The sequence below is a fragment of the Calonectris borealis genome, chromosome 23 (assembly GCF_964195595.1).
Source record: "Calonectris borealis chromosome 23, bCalBor7.hap1.2, whole genome shotgun sequence".
NCBI lineage: Eukaryota > Metazoa > Chordata > Aves > Procellariiformes > Procellariidae > Calonectris > Calonectris borealis.
The window spans coordinates 1273602-1291530 of NC_134334.1; the positions used below are offsets into that span (position 1 = coordinate 1273602).

The following is a 17929-nucleotide window of genomic DNA, read 5'->3' on the forward strand; positions in this document are numbered from 1 at the left end:
CTAATGAGTGAAAACTTGAAATGGCTTTAGAGGACACGAGAGCTGCCATTTGCAGGTCTTGGTAAAACGCTGCAATCCCTTTAAAGCAGGGAAGCAGGAATTCTCATGCATAGTGAGTCTTAGTCAGAAAAGGAGAACAAGGTCTCACTTTATCCTGCCACGTGGGCATCTCTGCTTTTGTAGATGAAGGTGATAGATATATAGTTATCTTCCCCCCTCTTTGATGTCTTTTTACTTCCAGGCAATGGGTGCCCAGCAGAACAGTATCATATTTTCCGCTCCATTCTCTATTCCATATTGAAACTCTATTTGATCTGCGAGTGGAAAAGAAAATGTTATATTTCATTTACATTAGAATTTAAACTTCTGTCTCTGTATGAACCTGCCAGAGCAGTTTTCTGCTCTTCCTGTAAGGGCCAGTTGACAGTACGATAACTAAACTGCACAGCTCTGTGTGAGCAGTGTAACGTTCAAGCTCTGAGGACGCAGCTTTTCAAGATCCTGGGAGGCAGTTGAGGTGTCAGAGAGCTTGACTTTCTTCAAACAAAGGTGTTTTGAGTGAACCTAAAGGCAGTGAGTCATTGGCACAAGGTGATGATTACAAAACACGAACATGTTTCCTGGAAAATAATAATTTCTGCCAGCCTCAGAGCTGATCAACGTTTGAAAAGCCAACCTCCACCTCTTGTGAGGTTGTCTCCTTCTGAATCACACTTCAACTGGTCGGATCCAACAGAAAATGCAAAAAAGACTCGAAGTCCACACTTGGAGATTAAGAGAAGACACCCTGCTTTAAGAGGCTTGTGGTGGTCAGCATCTGAATTTTGGTTCAAGCATCCCAGGAGTTTCTGCACTAACTTATGTTTAACCAAGCACTCCATCCACACCCAACCCAGAAGTTATAACTATTAAGCTAATTAAGCTGCTAGCACATGATTATCTTGCATAACACCACAACTGATAGAACATAGCTGGTCCGTTGGTCGGAACAAAAGCCGCAGATGGTCACAAAAAGTTTCAATGCAAGCGAGCGCTAACAGAGCTAAATAGCGTTAGGAGGAGAGATGCGAGCAGCGTTTGCAGGGCTTGTGCCCCTCGCAGGGGTCCTGGCAGCCCCGGAGCCCCGCGCGCGCGGCGGGACGCTGCTGCCTCCGGAGCCACGCGGCGCCTCGGCGGGCTGGGCGCTTTCGGTCGGGATATTTTTAAAAAGAATAAGAAAGGAGCTCAAGCCTGTAGGGGGGAGTCACAGGAAATAACACAAATATTTGTATAGAAATAGTAGGCTCTTGGCTGTTGTTCGGATCTGGAAATTATTAAAGGGTGAAGACAAACATCTGCCATCAATTAGCAAAGAGGAGGAATAACAAAAACTCCACTGTGTCACTTGAAATCTACGCACTGGTGTGCTTTTCCTCCGTGATTTGTGAATGCTGCTGTGTTTGCATCTGCCGAAGCCTTACGAAACATTGGCTTCGGTGAAAAGGGACTGCGAGCATGGAGCTTTTTTGGGAGACTCAGATAGGATTTGAGGATCTTTGGGTCTGAGGCCCTCCCTCAGTCTGCACGTAATTAGCTGGCTGCTAAATTGTGTCACGGGGTACAAAGAGCAAGTCGAGCTTTCTGGTATCAGCAGTACCACCCTGGCATTCAGAGCAGAGGGAAGGAAAAGCGCTTACTCCTCCTGTGGATGGGCATGCTCCCTCTTTATTGCTTTACAGCAAGGTACCTGCTGCAAACCTTGCTGCTTCTTGAAAGCCTGCCTTCCAGGTTCCAAAGGCATTCAGCCAGGGCAGTAAAAAGCCCTCACAGCATCTTATAAAAGTCAAGGGATGGTACGGGTTTGGGGGCTGTGGACCCGGTGTTCCGCACCCCAGCACAGAGAGAGCAGGGTGGCTGGGGTCACTGCCCGTGGGATGAGCACGTGTGTCTCGGAGGCAGAGCGAAAGCGCATCTTTCCTGGTCCGTTTGCCATGCTGTCGGTGCCTGCAGCGGCTGCTGCTGGGGCACAGCCCTGCAGGGGTGCAGCGGCGAGGGAACGGGTTACTTTGCAGAGTCGTGTTCACAGTTTGGGGACCGGTTTGGCCTCAGCTGTTGGGCATGTGGTGGGTCGCTCCTCTGTGAAGAAATACTTGTTGAAAGTCCTAGCAACAGCAGAAAAGTGATACTCGAACAGACAAATTCAAGGCAGTGGTGTGAGAGCTGGAGCCCTCGCTGCAGGTGACCGGCGTGGGCAGCAGAGCGGTCACATCCAGGCCCATGAGCGCCGTCTTCCTCTGCAGCGTGGGAACCTTTCGCATATGGGCTTTTCCTCACAGAGCCGGGGGCTCCTTTGGCGTGCGGGGTCTGAGCGGTAATACTCTTGGAAAAGGCATCTCGGGAGGGGATGTTTTCACACCGCTGTTTTCGATGCAGAGTGTCCGGAGGGGAAGTTCGGGGCGGGCTGCCGGCAGTCCTGCTCCTGCGGGGGAGCGCCCTGCGAGCGGAGCACGGGGCAGTGCCTCTGCCTGCCCGGCTGGACGGGACACGACTGCGGCCAAGGTGAGGAGGCAAGAGGAGCAAATGCGCCGAGGTAGGGATTTAGGCGGACAGCTGTTCTTTTTCTTTTGCTAAAACTAGTTTTAAAAACATCTAGTGCAATTAGAATCATCTTCGTGGAAAATTAGAAATAATGCACTTTTGATGGTAAGTCTTAAACAATAGCCTCAGCTAGCTTAGCTCTGTTGGTGAAGCTGAGTGAAGTACAGGGAAGTAAACAACATAAACAATAAGAAAGATGATGAAGATATTTTTGGTTGTTGCAGTCCTTCACATAGGACAGGAGTCTGTCTGTACTGATGTGTATTTTTCATTGCCTTCGCCATATTACTCTTTAACTGCTGGAAAACTAGAGAATTCTAAATTAAAAACTTCTACATGATTATACAGTATTACAGCAGCTGGAAGGTATTAGTCCTATATAGATGTCCTGCTCCTAATAGTTTGACTGAGCAATAAAACCACACGTGCACAGTGCTTACCGTACATTTTGAACTGACTTTTTTCCAGGCCCTGGAGCAGCTTAGGAGCAGTTAAACAAGGATTCTTGCCCCAGTTTTATCAGTTCTTAGCCTTTTGCTTCTCCTTTGCAACTAAAAGGAGGTCTGGGAATGCTGACTAACGTGCTGTCCAGTAATGTGACAGCAGCTGCGAAGACCCTTTGCCAGCAACACCATTTCCTAGCAAGGAGCCCTTGTAGCTCCCCCCAAGTAGATGCAAATCCATCCAAAATTGACATGGAAGTACTGGAGCGAGATCAGAATAGCAATTACCGAGGGCTCACAGGCTGTTTATAAAACAAACAAAGCAATGTTGTCCTTGCTAGTAGCCATGTATTGCCAAACAAAAGTCCATGTTTTGCGTGAAGCACGGGCATGAACGAGGAAGGGGACCCATTGCCGTGCACCAGAAAATAGACATTTTCCTCTTACGCCTCGGCTGTATCCCGAGTGATGTGTCCTCTCTCTGCTTGTGTGTCCTCTCTCTGCCCGCGCTCCAGCTTGCCCTGACGGTCGCTGGGGACTGGGCTGCCAGGAGATATGTCCTGAGTGTGCGAACAACGCCAGCTGCGATCCCGCCACGGGAGCCTGCCTGTGTCCCCCCGGCTACACCGGCCCTCGCTGCCAGGACGGTGAGTGCCGTCTGCCGTCGGGTCCCTCGCGCCCGAGTGGCTGTCAGCAGCTGGAATGAGGGCGGTTTAGGTTGACCTGGAGTACCTGCTCCAGCGAGCAGAGCACCCAGCTATCGACCAGGCACCACCGCACGCGGCGGAGCAGGGCTTAGCACCGCGTACGCCTCCGTTGCCTCACGCTTTGGGGCACGGGCTGGGTTCCTCCCTTGGAGCCCCTCTAGTCCTAACTTCAGAGTGGTAACTTTTGCGTAACAGAAAGGGAGGTAAAACCCTAAGCCCCTCGGCTCGTTCGGCCCAGAGCTGAGCACCCACGCTCAGACAAGGAGCGTCGGTGCTCGTGGCAGCTCTGCAGCAGCACACTGCCGTGCCCACCGGGTCTGTCAGGAGGAAAGCCCTTGCTGCGGTGTTGCGGCAGCCGTTTGCAGTTAGTACCTGTCTGCATTGGCAGTGTGTCCGCCTGGCTGGTTTGGCCCAGACTGCCAGCTGAGCTGCAGCTGTGGGAACGACGGACATTGCCATCCTGTGACGGGGACGTGCAGCTGCGCGCCTGGCTGGACGGGGTACAACTGTCAGAGAGGTATTGTACCTGCCGTTTATTATCCGTTGCTCCTAGAAGACACTGACCTGTGCAAAGCTACGCTGTCATTTGCTCCATTGTCATCTTCGTGCTGTGCCTCTGCCAGAAAAAATCTCTCTCTGAAATCCTTTAGGTTTCTCTGCTCTGTCCTGCCAGTGCCGCCGGGTGCCGCTTGCCTTTCTGTAGTGGGCTTGCTTGCAGAATAAATTCATATCAAATATGTGCCGACGTAGCACCCGCTCTCACTGTCTCACTGGGTTTTCTGAGGACCTACAGCCGTGTTTGTTCTTCTGCCCGAGTGAGCGGTTGTAGTCAATGGAAATAACACCCCGAGGAGGCAGTGCTGTGCCCACGCCTTTGCTCACCGGAGAAGCTGATCAAGTGGAGCCCACGCCATTAAGGGTCCGTTCCCTCCTGTGTTTCAGCCTGCGATGCAGGTCGCTGGGGCCCCGACTGTGCTCACACCTGCAACTGCAGCAACAGCGATGGGAGCTGCAGCGCGGAGACAGGGCAATGCGTCTGTGAAGCTGGCTACACGGGCGGCCGCTGCGAACAGAGTGAGTGCTGCCCGCGGGCTGCCCTGCTCGCCCTTAAGCCGAGCCAAATGCTATCGATTTGTTTCCCAGGGGAAAGGCATCGGTCAGGCAGTCCAGGAGGCTTCTGCCTTCCCTCTAATCGTAGCAGAGGAAGCCGTGGTGCAGATTTCTCCATCGGTGCTTCTTGGTTCAGTCACAGAAGTTCAATCCTCACGCCCTGCCTGTGACGTTGCCAGTCCAGTCCCGTCCTGAGGGTGGCTGGGTGACCTGGGTACGCGTCTGTAAGGGGGAGGGTAGAGCCCACTAGTCGTTGTAAAAAAGCAGCTGCCAGGTACTGTTGTTTGCATCGAGAGCCCGAGCTCCTGCCTTAGCACAGCTTCCCGGGGACGCCAGGAAAGGACAGGCTGCTCAGTCTCATTCGCTTCTGCTTGCCAGAGTGCCCGGAAGGATGGTTTGGGCTGAGCTGTCGGCACCGGTGTCAGTGTGACAACGGGGCTGCCTGCGACCACGTCAGCGGGGCCTGTACTTGCAGCCCGGGCTGGCGAGGAACCTTCTGTGAGCACGGTGAGTACCTTCGCCGGGGACCCGGCGCGGTCAGCGGCTCCCATGGGCCACGGTCTCCTTGCCAGCGGGGTCTGCACTCCTTGTCTGACTTTGCTATCCCGTTACAGCAAAGAGAATCCCTCGGGATGGTGATGGGGAAAAACCGCATGTCTGCAAGCTGCTAAGCCTCTGGTTTTAATTCTGAAGGGAAAAGGTCTAGGGGAAAAAAAAAAGACTAACAAAATGTAAACAAGGGTAAATGCACAGCTGCCTTGGTCGCCTGTGTGTGTACACACGGTGCACGCAGGGTCTCGGGGTGGCCTCTCCAAGGGGTCCCTGGGTGCAGGGTTCTGGCTCCCACACCAACCTGCTCGGTCGCTTGGTGGGCAGGAACCTAGAGCCGTTGCTCTTCGGATGCTCCACAGCTTTGTCCTGTACCTTGAGTGTCCATGATGGACAGGCATCCAATATTCTGCTGCCCTGCCGGGGGAAGAGCCATTAACAGGTGGCTGTCACACTGCTGCAGCATTATATCGGCGAAAAGGCCACCAAGCACCTCTCCTCTGCTGGGAGATTTCCAGCTCTCTGTATAGGCATTTTGTAGGGATTTATCTTCTCCTTTCCGCAGCCTGTCCTGACGGATTTTACGGACTGGAGTGCCGGGAAGCCTGCGACTGCCTGAACGGCGCCCGCTGTGACCATGCAACGGGCCAGTGCCGCTGCCCCCCCGGCTGGGACGGCCCCCGCTGCGGCAGGGGTAGGTGTTGCTGCAGCCTGGCGCCCGCCTCCGCGGCTGGGGGTGGGATGGAGCCAGGCAGGAGCAGCCCTCCGCCAGGCACTGCGGAGCCCTCGCCCCTCTCGCGTGCTAGGTCGTGGAGCCCGGCGTTTAGGTGTGATTTTCTCTGCGTGGAAGTTAATTCTGTGCGGCAGAGGAGTATTCGGTTTTGGAGAGGGACTGCGGGGGCTCTGGCTGAGCACGTTGTTGCATGTAATGAGGGCTTGGGCATCCAGCAAAACAGTTTCCAAATAGATAAAATGATGTAACATTGACGGTAAGAGCAGTGTCCGTGTTTGGATGTCAGCCACCTGTAGAATACAGCTGTTACTTCCCCTTAGCATCATAAAATCCAACTTACACAGCCGTCCAGAGCAGCCACGCACCAGGGTTGGTTCCTCTCCCAGAGGAGTGCGTTTGGGATGGTTAGCAGGAGCCTGGCTGATGTAATTCATACCTGCTACCTAACAGTTATGCCTGCTTCTGCTCCCACGAAGCGTGCCAGGAGAACAGGTACGGCGAGAACTGCAGCCAGACATGCGACTGTTTCAATAACGCTACCTGCAACCACGTCAGCGGCCGATGTCTCTGTGCAGCCGGGTGGACGGGACCCACGTGCCAGGAAGGTAACACACCTTACGGTCGCTTCCTAACCCAGACCGTCTGCTTCCTTTGCCAGCGTGCATTAAAAATGCCATTTCTCAGGGTGGGGGTCGGAGTTTTCAATGGAGTAGCAACTACAAAAAGCTGAGCCAGTACGATAGCAAGGCCAGATTGCAACTGAGATTGTAATTAGCTGTGCAGCGCTTCCCAATTCATTCACAAAGAGAGAAGCCAAGAGTTTGCCTTCTCCAAAAGCACCAGAAATTGCTCTGACTGGCAGTTTTGTAGCAGCACATAGCGTAACGGCTTGATCGTCCACTGCACTGGGCATTCAGACGCCAAGTCAGCGATGCCTGTAGGCACAGCTCAGTGAAACTGTGCACATGAGAACAATTATTCATGTGCTTAAGTGGCTTTTTTTCTCTGCCAAGCACTGGCACTATCTGGGTCTAGGAGAGGAGGGTGTTCTGCAGCTCAGGACCGAAGGCGCTGGTGCTGACTGAGCGTCTCTCCTGGCTGCTGAACTCACCCAGCCTTTCTTCTTTTGTGTGTTTGCCACCACCAGAGCGGAGAAGGCTCTAAAGAGATCAGGCACCCCGTGCCCTGTGTCACCACTGCCCCTTACCTGGGCAGGTTAAAACACCAGATGCCTGTATGCGAGCCTAGCAGCCTCAGGGTGTCCGTAGCTCCTCTTCCTGCCTCTCATTGCAAGCGATAACGGCTTCGTTTTGTATCAGGCCATCCACCTCGCTCTGGCCACCCACCTCTCGCTCTGGCAGGCTCCCAGAGGCGTGGGGTTTGCCTTCGGAGCTGTTTTCTGACTGGGATGTTTGGCCTGGTTTTCCCGCAGCGTGCCCGGTGGGTTTCTACGGGAGGGGCTGCCGCCAGCGCTGCCTCTGCCAGAACGGCGGCACGTGTGACCCCGCCACGGGGCTCTGTGCTTGCCCCGAGGGCTGGACGGGGCTGGCCTGCGAGCTGGGTGAGTAGCGGTGCGTGAGCTCTCAAACGGGCTCTCGCACAAAGTTTCCCGTTTTGGACTCGTTTTCCTCCGAAGGCTGGGGGTGACGTGCACGGCGCTGGTGGTGCGCGCCCCCGAGCAAGGGCTCGCGGTCCTTCCCCGCGCGCCTTCGGGGAGGTGGGTGTCCGGGCGGCGTTTCACCGTGTGCCTCTTCCCAGAGTGCGCGCAGGGACAGCACGGGGCAGACTGCCGGCAGCGCTGCGAGTGCCGTCACGGGGGGCTCTGCGACCGCCAGAAGGGCCACTGCGTCTGCCAGCCTGGGTGGACGGGCGAGAAGTGCGAGAGCCGTAAGTGGGGCCGGGGGTCCCACCCGTGGGTACCGCCTGCTGCGTCAGTGCCCTGGTGCTGCACGAGGGGGTGCTGGGGGCCCGGGGATTTTTAAGCAAAGACATGGCATTTGGATTTCAGCACTGCAGAGAGAGCTCGTGGGTGCCGTGATTCTGGCTGCGTGCCCTGGTTTTGCCCACTGCTGTGCTTTCTGCTGTCCTTTGAGGGCTGTCCTGAAAGCGATGGTGCAGACAGAGGCCACCCAGCAGCCTGCGACGGTGCCAGGGAGAGCGATGGGGTCCCCGAAGGCCCAGGCCCCCAGGCTCCAAGCAGAGATGCAAGGCAGGGCAGCAATCCCCCACCACCACCACCTGCATGGTGAAACCAAAATGCCAAGTGAAGATCTTCCTCTGTCCCACTTATTTTAAGATTAACAAAAGATCATCTCCTTTCCATTCCTTCTTCTGCTACGGTATTATACTGACCCTAAATGCCTGGCTTCAGTCCTAAGCCCCAGCAAATAATTACATCTGTCATTCGGCAGTGTTCACCTTATCTTCAAATGCAACGCAGACCCTGGCAATCCCTTTACGATGAGGAAGTGTTGAAAAGGCTATTGGCCTTACTAAGAGCAGCAACAGGGACTTCGTCGAGTATCAGCACACAAGAAGAGATCCACACGCTTCTTCCCTTTCAGGGGTCATGACACCGCAGCCTGGCATGTTCCTTATATCACGCTGTAAGAGGCCAATGCCATTACTTGTCAGCCGAAGTCTGGCATAAGGGAGCTGCCCACTGCAGCCCTGCCTGCCACCAGCCACGTCAAAGCGCTGCCAGGTTCCTGCCTGGGAAGGTCTCAGTTTACAGAGGCTGTAAATAGTTCCGCTGGCAGCCGAGGCTTGGCCACAGCGTTGAACCTACAGCTCACCTCGCTAGCGAGGGCGAGCAGTGGGATTCTGCCGCGTCCTCAGGCGCGTCGTCCCCTCCCGGCGTCGTGCCGCATGCTTCCAAAGCCCTACACCTACAACCCCCAGCAGCAAGGTCCCCCGACACGAGGCAGCGTTAAGCTGCCGGGGTGGAGATTACAAGGGACGGGTGTTCGGAGTTTTTGGCTTCCAGGTGCCCCTGTGGTTCTGGCCACTATACCCCGGGGACTTTTCCTGCCTCACCCTGCCTGCAGTTGCTTGCACTGAGCTCACCTGCAGGTTCACTTCTATAATTTCTTTCAATATAAATTAATTTAAAAACCCACCTGCAAATGGAGAAATGATATGATTTTTTTTAGAAAAAAAAAAAGCTAGAATCCTCTCCTTGGCTTCCCACAGAGCTGTATTTCAAACTGCATGTATGTGCAAATATCTGCCCAGCTGTGCAGAGTGCAGCCACACTCACCACAGCTGTGTGTACAAACTTGGCTCTTGCGCGGACAAGCAACCTGTTTGGACAGTTGTTCAGGGACTTGCTGATTTTTTTGCATTCATTCATAAGGCAGAAGTGAAAATTAGGTTCATAGATCTTGCACCTGCAGTGCTAGCTTCTGCATAATTCTGGTACTGCACACATTTTGTTTTGCAGCTGCTTTAGAAACCAGGTGCTTCTATGACAACAGAAGCAGCAGCAAAACGAAACGATTGCTGCTGTGATTAAAATATACTGTACCGGCACCCAACTCTCATTAAACAGTGCCAGGAATAAGACTTCCAAAAACACGTGGTGCAGTTAAAGAGAGACTTTCACACTGAATTAGGTGACCACCAGCGGTACACTTCACGCTCATGTATCCTGAGCAGATCTGATGCTGCTGGGACACTCGTGCTGCGGCACGCAGGGGGCAGTGGGCGTGCGTTCAGGTCTGGGCCGTGCAGCGATTTCCCACGCCACACGTGCCGTGGGGCGAGAGAGGGCCTGGTGCTGCCCATCACCACCGAACCAAAGGCAAGAGGGGCCGTTAGCGCCAGCCACGCCGCTTGCCAGGGTGATAAAACCTTCGCAGGCTGGCAGATGTCACCGGTCTTGTCACAGCACTGCTCTGGCTTGGCAGGAGGGAAAGGGACATAAATAAAGTGAAGTGTGTGCCTACAGAAGCTGCAGTGAAAAAAGACCCACGTCACCTTTTGTGTGTAACTTGTCGTCTCTCCCGTGTTTGCATCTCTGAAGCCTGTCCAGAGGGGCTGTTCGGGGCACGCTGTGAAGAGCACTGCGACTGTGGGGACAACGTGTCGTGCCATCACGTTACTGGCGCTTGCGATTGCCCCCACGGCTGGAGGGGCCGGCGCTGTGAGAAAGGTGAGACAGCATCCCTTCGGCGGCACGGCGTCCAGGCGCTGCCGGTACATCCCGGGAAACCGAGGCTCCTTCCAAAGTCTGGGAAGGGGAGAAACTTCATTTTTAATGAGAGTTACAAATTGTGGCAAAACGTTTCGAGGAGCTGACGTGAAAGAGGCATTTGGGTTGCTGCAAAAACCGCTGTCTAGCTGGCTGCTACGGCAGGGCCCTGGCTCAGCACCGCACGCGGCAGCCGGGCGCTGAGGGCAGGAGCTGGCCCTCGGTCTCTCATGCCTTTCAGGCACGAACAAAAACCTGAAATCCAGTCAGGAGACTTAACATCTCTTGGTTGTTTTCCCACAGCCTGCCTGCCGGGTTCGTTCGGGAAGAACTGTGCCAGCCGCTGCGCCTGTCCCCTGGGAGTGCCTTGCGATCACATCAGCGGCCGGTGCGGCTGCCCGCCGGGCTTTACAGGCTCTGGATGTGAAAAATGTACGAAGGAGGGAGGGATCCTCTTACAGTTCTGCTGACAGGCTCTGGGAATGTGACGGGTCAAGCAATTGCTACATAAAATAGAGGGGAAAAAAAAAGACAAACAAGGAAAAAACCCAGCAGCGAGCTGTGCCAAGGAGCAACTCACATTTTGGCAGTTGGGTGCATGCCCGCAGAATGTTAGCAAAGCACAGGGAGCCAAGTGGGAAATCAGAGCTATGTATTTATCCAGAAGATTAGCAATAAATCAGTATTAAAATGAGCTCCTGTGGGTATGAGCAAGTCTGGAAGAGACGGAGGCATGTGAGCACATTCCTTACCCAGGGGACGGGTGTATTTGCGAGGTCTGTGTGTGTGGGGATGGAAGCTTGCGGCAATATGAGGGTAGGTAGGGCTAGCATTGCAAAAGGCATCTAATGCCTTTAAGCACTCAGGTTTCTTTTCAATCCAAGGCTTTCCTGGAGTCAAGGAACCATTTGTGTGCAGCTCCCTTTGCTTTTTGGGTGGCAGAGAACTTCCACTGTCATAAAAGGCTTCCTAAATCCTGGCTTAAAATAAAAAGGGTAAAAAGAAGTCTTGCACGGAGGGGTGGGATAGCTCCCGCTAAGCGAATCTGAGTCGCCTTGGTGCCCTCTCTCCTGCCAGCCTGCCTGCCAGGGACCTTCGGTGAGGGCTGTGGTCAGATCTGCCAGTGTGCCGGAGCCACCCAGGAGTGCCACCCCGTCACCGGGGCGTGCGTCTGCGCCCCCGGCTTCCGCGGTCCCGCCTGCCAGCTGGGTGAGTCCACGCTCCGTTCCTCTTCTGCTTGACGGACCTCGGCAGGCTGCTGCCCAAGGCTGCGCTTCATCCTGAGCGCACGGTGCCGGTGCCGGGAGCGCCGGCGGTGCCGGTTCAGAGCCATCACCGCCCGGCGCGGGGCACGGCGCTGGGCTGACCACCGGAGAAGCCTCAGCTCGGGGGGCAGCCAGCTCGCCGGAGTGGCTTCAAAGCACATGTTCTGACGGGTTGTCTTCCCTGGTTTCTTGCCGCGGTCGCCTTTGTCCTCATTGGCTTGGCCAAGGTCTTTTTTCATTCTGTTCTTAACCGTTGCCCAGCTCTTACAGCTCGGGAGCCGAGTCTGTCCAGGCAAGTGTTTTCTTGCTCCCTTGTCCGAGCCTGGCCCTGTACACAGCGAGGCTCTGACCTCTGCTGTGTCTCTCAGTGACTAACTTGCAATTAGGAGTTCATGTAAACAAGACATCATTCTCATCTGCGCTCAGGCCATTTTTTTTGCCATTTTTCTTTTGAATTGTGGGATATTTACCAGCTATATCTTCAGCAGAGAGGTTCTGAACAGTCCGAAGCTCCTTGGTGTTGTTGCTTGTTTGCCATGAGATTACTTAAAAGTGTTTTCTGGGGTTTTCTTTGGCTCCTGCTGAACAGCCGGCACCTCGGAGCAGCTGTCGCATTCCTGCACTTTAGCATGTGCCGCCGGGAGCGCAGAGGCTCCTGAGCATGGCGTGCAAGAGCTTGTGTTGTCTGCGATGTATGGGTCACATCTGACACAATCATGCCAAGGGATGCGCAAATGTGACTTGCACGCCCTTGGCACGGTGCTGAGTGGTTGACTCGTAAGCACTTTGGAGCAGCTCTGCGCTACAGAGCGGATCAGAAACCCATCGACTGTGCCAGCCTGGCACAAACCCGCTTCCAGCAGAGCTGTCTGCTTCCTCTCTGATGAAAGGGCTGTATGAATCCACGTGGTGGATTTTTCCCAGGTGTTTGGACCTTGTTCTCATCTTTTTAGGCACTGAGGCCATTGTTTCTTTTTTTTTTCCACAGAGTGCTCCCCTGGGTGGTACGGCCGTAACTGCGAAAGGCCATGCAAGTGCAAGAACGGGGGCCTGTGTGACATTACCACAGGGATGTGCCGCTGCCCGGCTGGGTACGTCGGCGCTGACTGCAGTATCGGTGAGTGCCCGGGTCGGGCGGGGGGACATGGGAGCTCGCAGGAGTTTCCTCAGCAGGAGGTGAATGGTGGTAGGTGCAAATCCTGCACACAGCCGGGCTGCTGACCCTGTGGGAGACGAGAAGAGTTACAGTGACTGGCTCCTGCATTGGCCCATCAGCAGAAAAAGAGCTCCTCGTCTCACTTTACAACCCGTGCTGTCAGCAACGCCCTCCCCGCTTCAGTACGGAGGCTGCTGCCCGTGGCTGTGGGAATGCAGTTGCAGCTGATCTCCTTTGCTGTCTGTCTTAACCACGGAAAAATTTCCTTGCTCCATTTGTTTTATGCCAAAAGGATTTCTCCACTAGGAACGGCCTGACACATCAGCCTTTGCATGATGCCACCACTGTATTGCTCTCTCTGCGAGAAATGCTTCGTTCCTCCAGCAGAAGGAAACCTAAAAGCTCTTTTCCTCGTCTGCCAGTCACCCTGTGCACTAGCGACAGGGCTGCAGACTCCCCTCCCCTCGTGCCCCACGGCTTTGCTCACGTGCCATTGCCAAGTCCTTCCTTTCTAGCCTACAAACAGCCAGCTCTGCTTTGGCCTGACCAAGGCAGCTCAAGGTCTTCCTCCCGCCAGGCTGTCCTGCTGGTCGCTACGGCACGGACTGTGCACGGGTGTGCTCCTGCGGGGACGGCGCTACCTGTCACCCCGTCACCGGAGACTGCGTTTGCCCACCAGGAAGAGCTGGTCCCACCTGTGAGCAAGGTAGATATTAGCTGCAGGGTCGTGCACCAGGACAAGCAGGCATTTCAGGCAGTGGGTTGGAAAAGGTCCTGAGTGGCAAGCAATTTCCTTGCCCTGAGACCTCTACCTGTGCTTGGGCGCTCCTGCCCAAACCCTGCCACGGTCCGCGTGCCCCCTGCCACCTCCTCCTGTCCCGCAGGCTGTGAGAAGCACCGGTACGGGGTGGGCTGCCAGCAGACCTGCTCCTGCCGCAACGGGGGGCTGTGTGATGCAGCCGACGGCTCCTGCTCGTGTGCACTTGGGTGGACCGGGAAATCCTGCGAATTAGGTAAACCTGATTTGGATGTGTTGTCCTGCACTGGCCCAGTAACTGTGGAGCTCGCTCAGTTTGTTCCATACTGGGTCCAGTTTCTGTTCTCCCCACCTGTGCTTGTTCTGCCTTATCACGTCCTGGCCCTCTGAAGTGCAGGAGCGGGGCCGGGGCCGGCTCTCTGCCCGCTGAGCAGCTCTGCCGCTGCATCTTCCCTGCAGGATGCCCGCCGGGAAGGTACGGTGCCGACTGCCAGCTCCGCTGCGCCTGCCTGCACAATGCCACTTGCGACCCGGGGACAGGAACCTGCCGCTGCTCTGCGGGCCACTACGGGCCCCTGTGCGAACACAGTGAGTTGCAGCAGCGGAAACACCTTCGGCTTTGAGACGGGGGGGTGTTTTCTAAAGCTCATCCAGAGAGCAGGACCACAGGACAAAGGTGTGACCCACTGCAGGTGCACATGTGGCTGTGTGCACCGACGGGCTCTTCCTTTCTTACTGGTGCTCGCAGCGAACCCTTCCCAGGTAGCAGAAGTAGTCGCAGAGAAGGTAACTTCTATTCGCTGCATGAGACCACTGGGCACAGAGGTGCTGGTCCAAGGCAGCTGGGCATGCACCGCACCGCAGCGCAGCTTAGCATCGGGTAGCTTTGGAGCTGAAACGCTGAGCTCTGCAACCAGGACTGCAGGAAGCTGTAGCCCTGCCCCGGGCCACGGAGAACAACTGCACGCGTTCGGGCACTTCTCGGAGAGAAAGGCTCGCTGCTTCTCTCTGGTGGGCTGACGGAGGCTTTGCTGCAGAGGCTGTCTACAGCTGAGCCTGAATTCAACCCACCTGGGCTTTAATGAGCTCTCCACCCGGCTCCATCCCAGGTTGTCCCCCGGGCTTCCACGGGGCTGGCTGCAGGGAGCGCTGCGACTGTGAGCACGGAGCAGGCTGTGACCCAGCCACCGGCCGCTGCCAGTGTCCTGCTGGGCTCCGCGGCGAGCGCTGTCAGACAGGTACCCCGTCCTCCTCCTGCTTCCCTAGAAACAGGCGGGATCCCGAGGTGCGGTCCCGTAGCGCGTGTGCTGTATCTCTCCTCTCAAAACAGGCTGCAAGGAAGGAACGTACGGCGAGGGATGCCAGCAGCTCTGTGACTGTGTCGGCAATGCGCCCTGCGACCCTGCCACGGGGCGCTGCCTGTGTCCCCCGGGGAAAACCGGCCTCAAGTGCGGCTCAGGTGAGTGGAGCCAGAGCTTGGGAAGGTGAGAAGCGGGACCGTGCGAGAGGGGCATTGACAGTAGGCTAGAAGCCCCGTCCTAAAATGGATACAAACCCCCTCTTGTTGGAGCTGAATTCTCATGCAAGGGGGCTTTCTTTTTTATGTGTCTCCCCTCAAAGAGTAAGAGGGCATCTGAGCAGTGGTATCACCTCGCCAGCCTCTATTTGTAATCGGATCTGAATGCAAATGCTCCCCCAGCCTCCAGTGCCCTTGTATTTAGATTGCCAGAGTCAAAAGGCTGAGGATCAAATGCAGAAGGAACACCTCGTTGGCCTTGGGGTGCTCTGATGTCCTGTACCACCAGAGCTCAAGAGCAGGCTGGGGGGCGGGGGAAGCAAAACGCTCTCTGCCTCATCTTGCATTCAGCCTCCACTGCAAGCTCTGCCTTGCACAGCGGGAAATGTCTGAGCGTTTCTGCTCAGCCGCAGCAGCAGGCTGACCTGCAGCAGTCTGAGTGCCTCTCTGCCCCCTCACCAGACTGCCGGCCGACCAGGTATGGCCCGGACTGCAGCCTGGCCTGCCAGTGTGCCCCCAGCAACTCCTACTGCAATGCTCAGAACGGGCAGTGCCGCTGTCTGAACGGGTACCTGGGACCCACGTGTCGGGAAGGTAACGTATAGGCGCGGTGCCACAGTGAGTACCACTGGATGCACGTGGGTGGGGGAAGCCCAATGCAGAAGCACTTGCTGCGGGGGGATGCTGTGGTACCCGTGCTCAGGTCGTGGCTCCTGCCCCGGGGGTGGTTTTGGTAGTGTTACTATCAACCAGTAACGTAGTGCAGCACCTGCCCCTTCCCAAGGCCCTCCACTGTCACCCCAGCCATGAGGGGGGTCTTATGAAAACGCAGGCTGCGTGCTGCTGACAGTGCTGTGAAAATAAAGCTGTTCAGCAGTCTAACCCCAAATGTGCCCGTGGTAAAGCCAGGACACAAAGCCCACTCTTTTCTGGGCACAGTGGAACAAAATGATTCTGTGCACCGATCACGGTGGAAAAATCACACGCCTTATTTCTGCCCAAACCATGATTGAACCTGTTGGCTCAGAGCGACTCCCCGTGGGTGCCGCGCAGCGATGCTGCAGGGGTGGGTGGCAGGACGATCTGACTTGCTTTGCAGGTGGTACGCCTCGTCTGCCGTCGGCCGAGCACCCCTCCTTGGTCCCAGGTCAGTAACAGACCCCGACAAGCGGCCTGTTGCACACCACGGCTGCAGGCAGCAATCTAAAAACGCGGCTCCAACGTGAAGCAACAGAGCCCGGCTGCGGCGCAGGACGGGGGGCCCAGCGCTCCCAGCTCTTGCCTTCCCCGCGGTAGCAGGGCGGGGGCGGCTGCCCCCCGGGCAGAGCAGCTCTGTGGGTGGGTCAGCCCTGGAGCATCTCCCCTCCGGAGCCGCGGGCTGTCCACGGCGCAGACAGCGAGGACTGACCTGTCCCGGCTTCCCTTCCAGCCGTGCAGCCCCCGGCACCCACCGGCTCACCTCCGCCCCAGGGCGGGCTCCGGCCGGCCAAGCACTAGGTCCTGCAGCTGCCGGGAGCGCTCCCTCGGTGTGACCAAGCGGCCACCTGAAGAAGCCAACGACCTATTTAACAAACTTGTTTACAAGCCACATGAGCGGCTATCATTGCCCGACAGGCTACGCTGCTGCTTTTGGAGTTGTCTGAGCGAGGCTGAAGCGCTGAGCGTAACCAGTTCAGCACGGCGGCACGGGCACACCGGGCACGCCGCGAGAGCACGTGCACCGCCACCGGCGCACGCCCTCGGCCAGACATCAGAAGGAACAGTTCAGAAACGATCGCTTCTGGTCAGCGGACAGCAGACACTGATAGCTCGTGGCAAATTGCTGACCTTCATCTTCTGGGTGCTGGGCTTGGGGAGGGGGCTGAAATTACGGTCCAAAATAGGTATTTATGCAACAATATTTATGGGAAACTGTACAACAGCATTGTCGGAACTGATGGCTGAACGTGCCTTCTGTAGAACTACCACCTCACTTGAATTTTTCTTTTTTAATTTGAATTTGCAATGGTCTTTTACTGTAAATTATCATTTGCCATGGGGGCAAGACACTGGGCTCTTACCACACCACCTCTGCAGAGCCGGTGCCCGCAGCCCGACCCTCTCTGTCAGCACCAGTGCCCCTGGTTTACATCTCCAGCGACAGGCGATGCCTGCCTTGCTGCCAGTGCAGTCTGCGCTCGACAAGCTCTGCAGGGGTCAGGAGCTGGTGTTTCATACCAGGAGTACGTCAGCCCGCTGGAGCTGCCCGTGTTGTTTGCTCCACCAAAAAGCAAGCCTAAATTAGGTGTAGTAATCAGAGATACTGCCTGATAGACACAAAGCTCTTGCACGGTCCGGTAAATGCAAATCCCTACTTAAGTGGTCTCGCCCCAGCCCTGGACCCTGCGTTATTTTTCCATCCCAGTTGAACCCACAGCTGGGAAGGGGTGAGGCAGAGGAACAGCAGGGAAGCTGCACAGCTGCAGTCGGTGCCTGGCTCGGCACTGAGGCACGGAGTCACGGCAAAGCCTCGGCTGCCACCGGCAGCCACGGGGAACGCCATCGCCCCAGCCCGGGCCCAGGGCTCCCGGACCAGCAGCCCTCCTGAGCCAGGCCCCTTCACCTCTTTGCACAAAGCTCGTGGGTAAATGGAGCCCGCGAGCCGACAATGTCAGAAGAAACCAGTCTCTGCGAAGGAGATGGGACGTTCCCGTCCCAGCACATCTGCCTCTGCTGCTGCTGCAGTACAGCCCTGCCCAGGCGCTTGGCCTTTAAATTATTCCCACAGGGGCCAACTGAAAATAATAAAAGAATTGTTTCTTTTCCTGATGGAATTTATTTTAATCTGTATATAACTTGTAATTTTTTGCTAATTCTTTTCTTATTTTATTTCTTCCTTAACAGTATTTTTTGCATTAGATATCCTTATTGTGAAGAAATAATGT

The 17929-nt window shown here is 55.8% G+C and overlaps 1 protein-coding gene across 1 annotated transcript in view; it reads left to right on the top strand.

Annotated features, from left to right (window-relative positions):
* Window positions 1–17809, top strand: part of MEGF6 (multiple EGF like domains 6) — a 113985-nt gene extending 96176 nt beyond the window's left edge. The window contains exons 21-41 of the mRNA XM_075172201.1: window positions 2413–2538; window positions 3536–3667; window positions 4116–4244; window positions 4670–4801; window positions 5216–5344; window positions 5952–6080; window positions 6596–6724; window positions 7552–7680; window positions 7878–8006; window positions 10144–10272; window positions 10615–10743; window positions 11389–11520; window positions 12565–12693; window positions 13310–13438; window positions 13617–13745; window positions 13949–14077; window positions 14599–14727; window positions 14820–14948; window positions 15468–15599; window positions 16105–16152; window positions 16435–17809. Coding sequence (XP_075028302.1) covers window positions 2413–2538; window positions 3536–3667; window positions 4116–4244; window positions 4670–4801; window positions 5216–5344; window positions 5952–6080; window positions 6596–6724; window positions 7552–7680; window positions 7878–8006; window positions 10144–10272; window positions 10615–10743; window positions 11389–11520; window positions 12565–12693; window positions 13310–13438; window positions 13617–13745; window positions 13949–14077; window positions 14599–14727; window positions 14820–14948; window positions 15468–15599; window positions 16105–16152; window positions 16435–16502 — 2576 coding nt within the window. The 3' untranslated portion in view covers window positions 16503–17809. The remainder of the gene's footprint in view (window positions 1–2412; window positions 2539–3535; window positions 3668–4115; window positions 4245–4669; window positions 4802–5215; window positions 5345–5951; window positions 6081–6595; window positions 6725–7551; window positions 7681–7877; window positions 8007–10143; window positions 10273–10614; window positions 10744–11388; window positions 11521–12564; window positions 12694–13309; window positions 13439–13616; window positions 13746–13948; window positions 14078–14598; window positions 14728–14819; window positions 14949–15467; window positions 15600–16104; window positions 16153–16434) is intronic.
* Window positions 17810–17929: the final 120 nt, after the last annotated feature.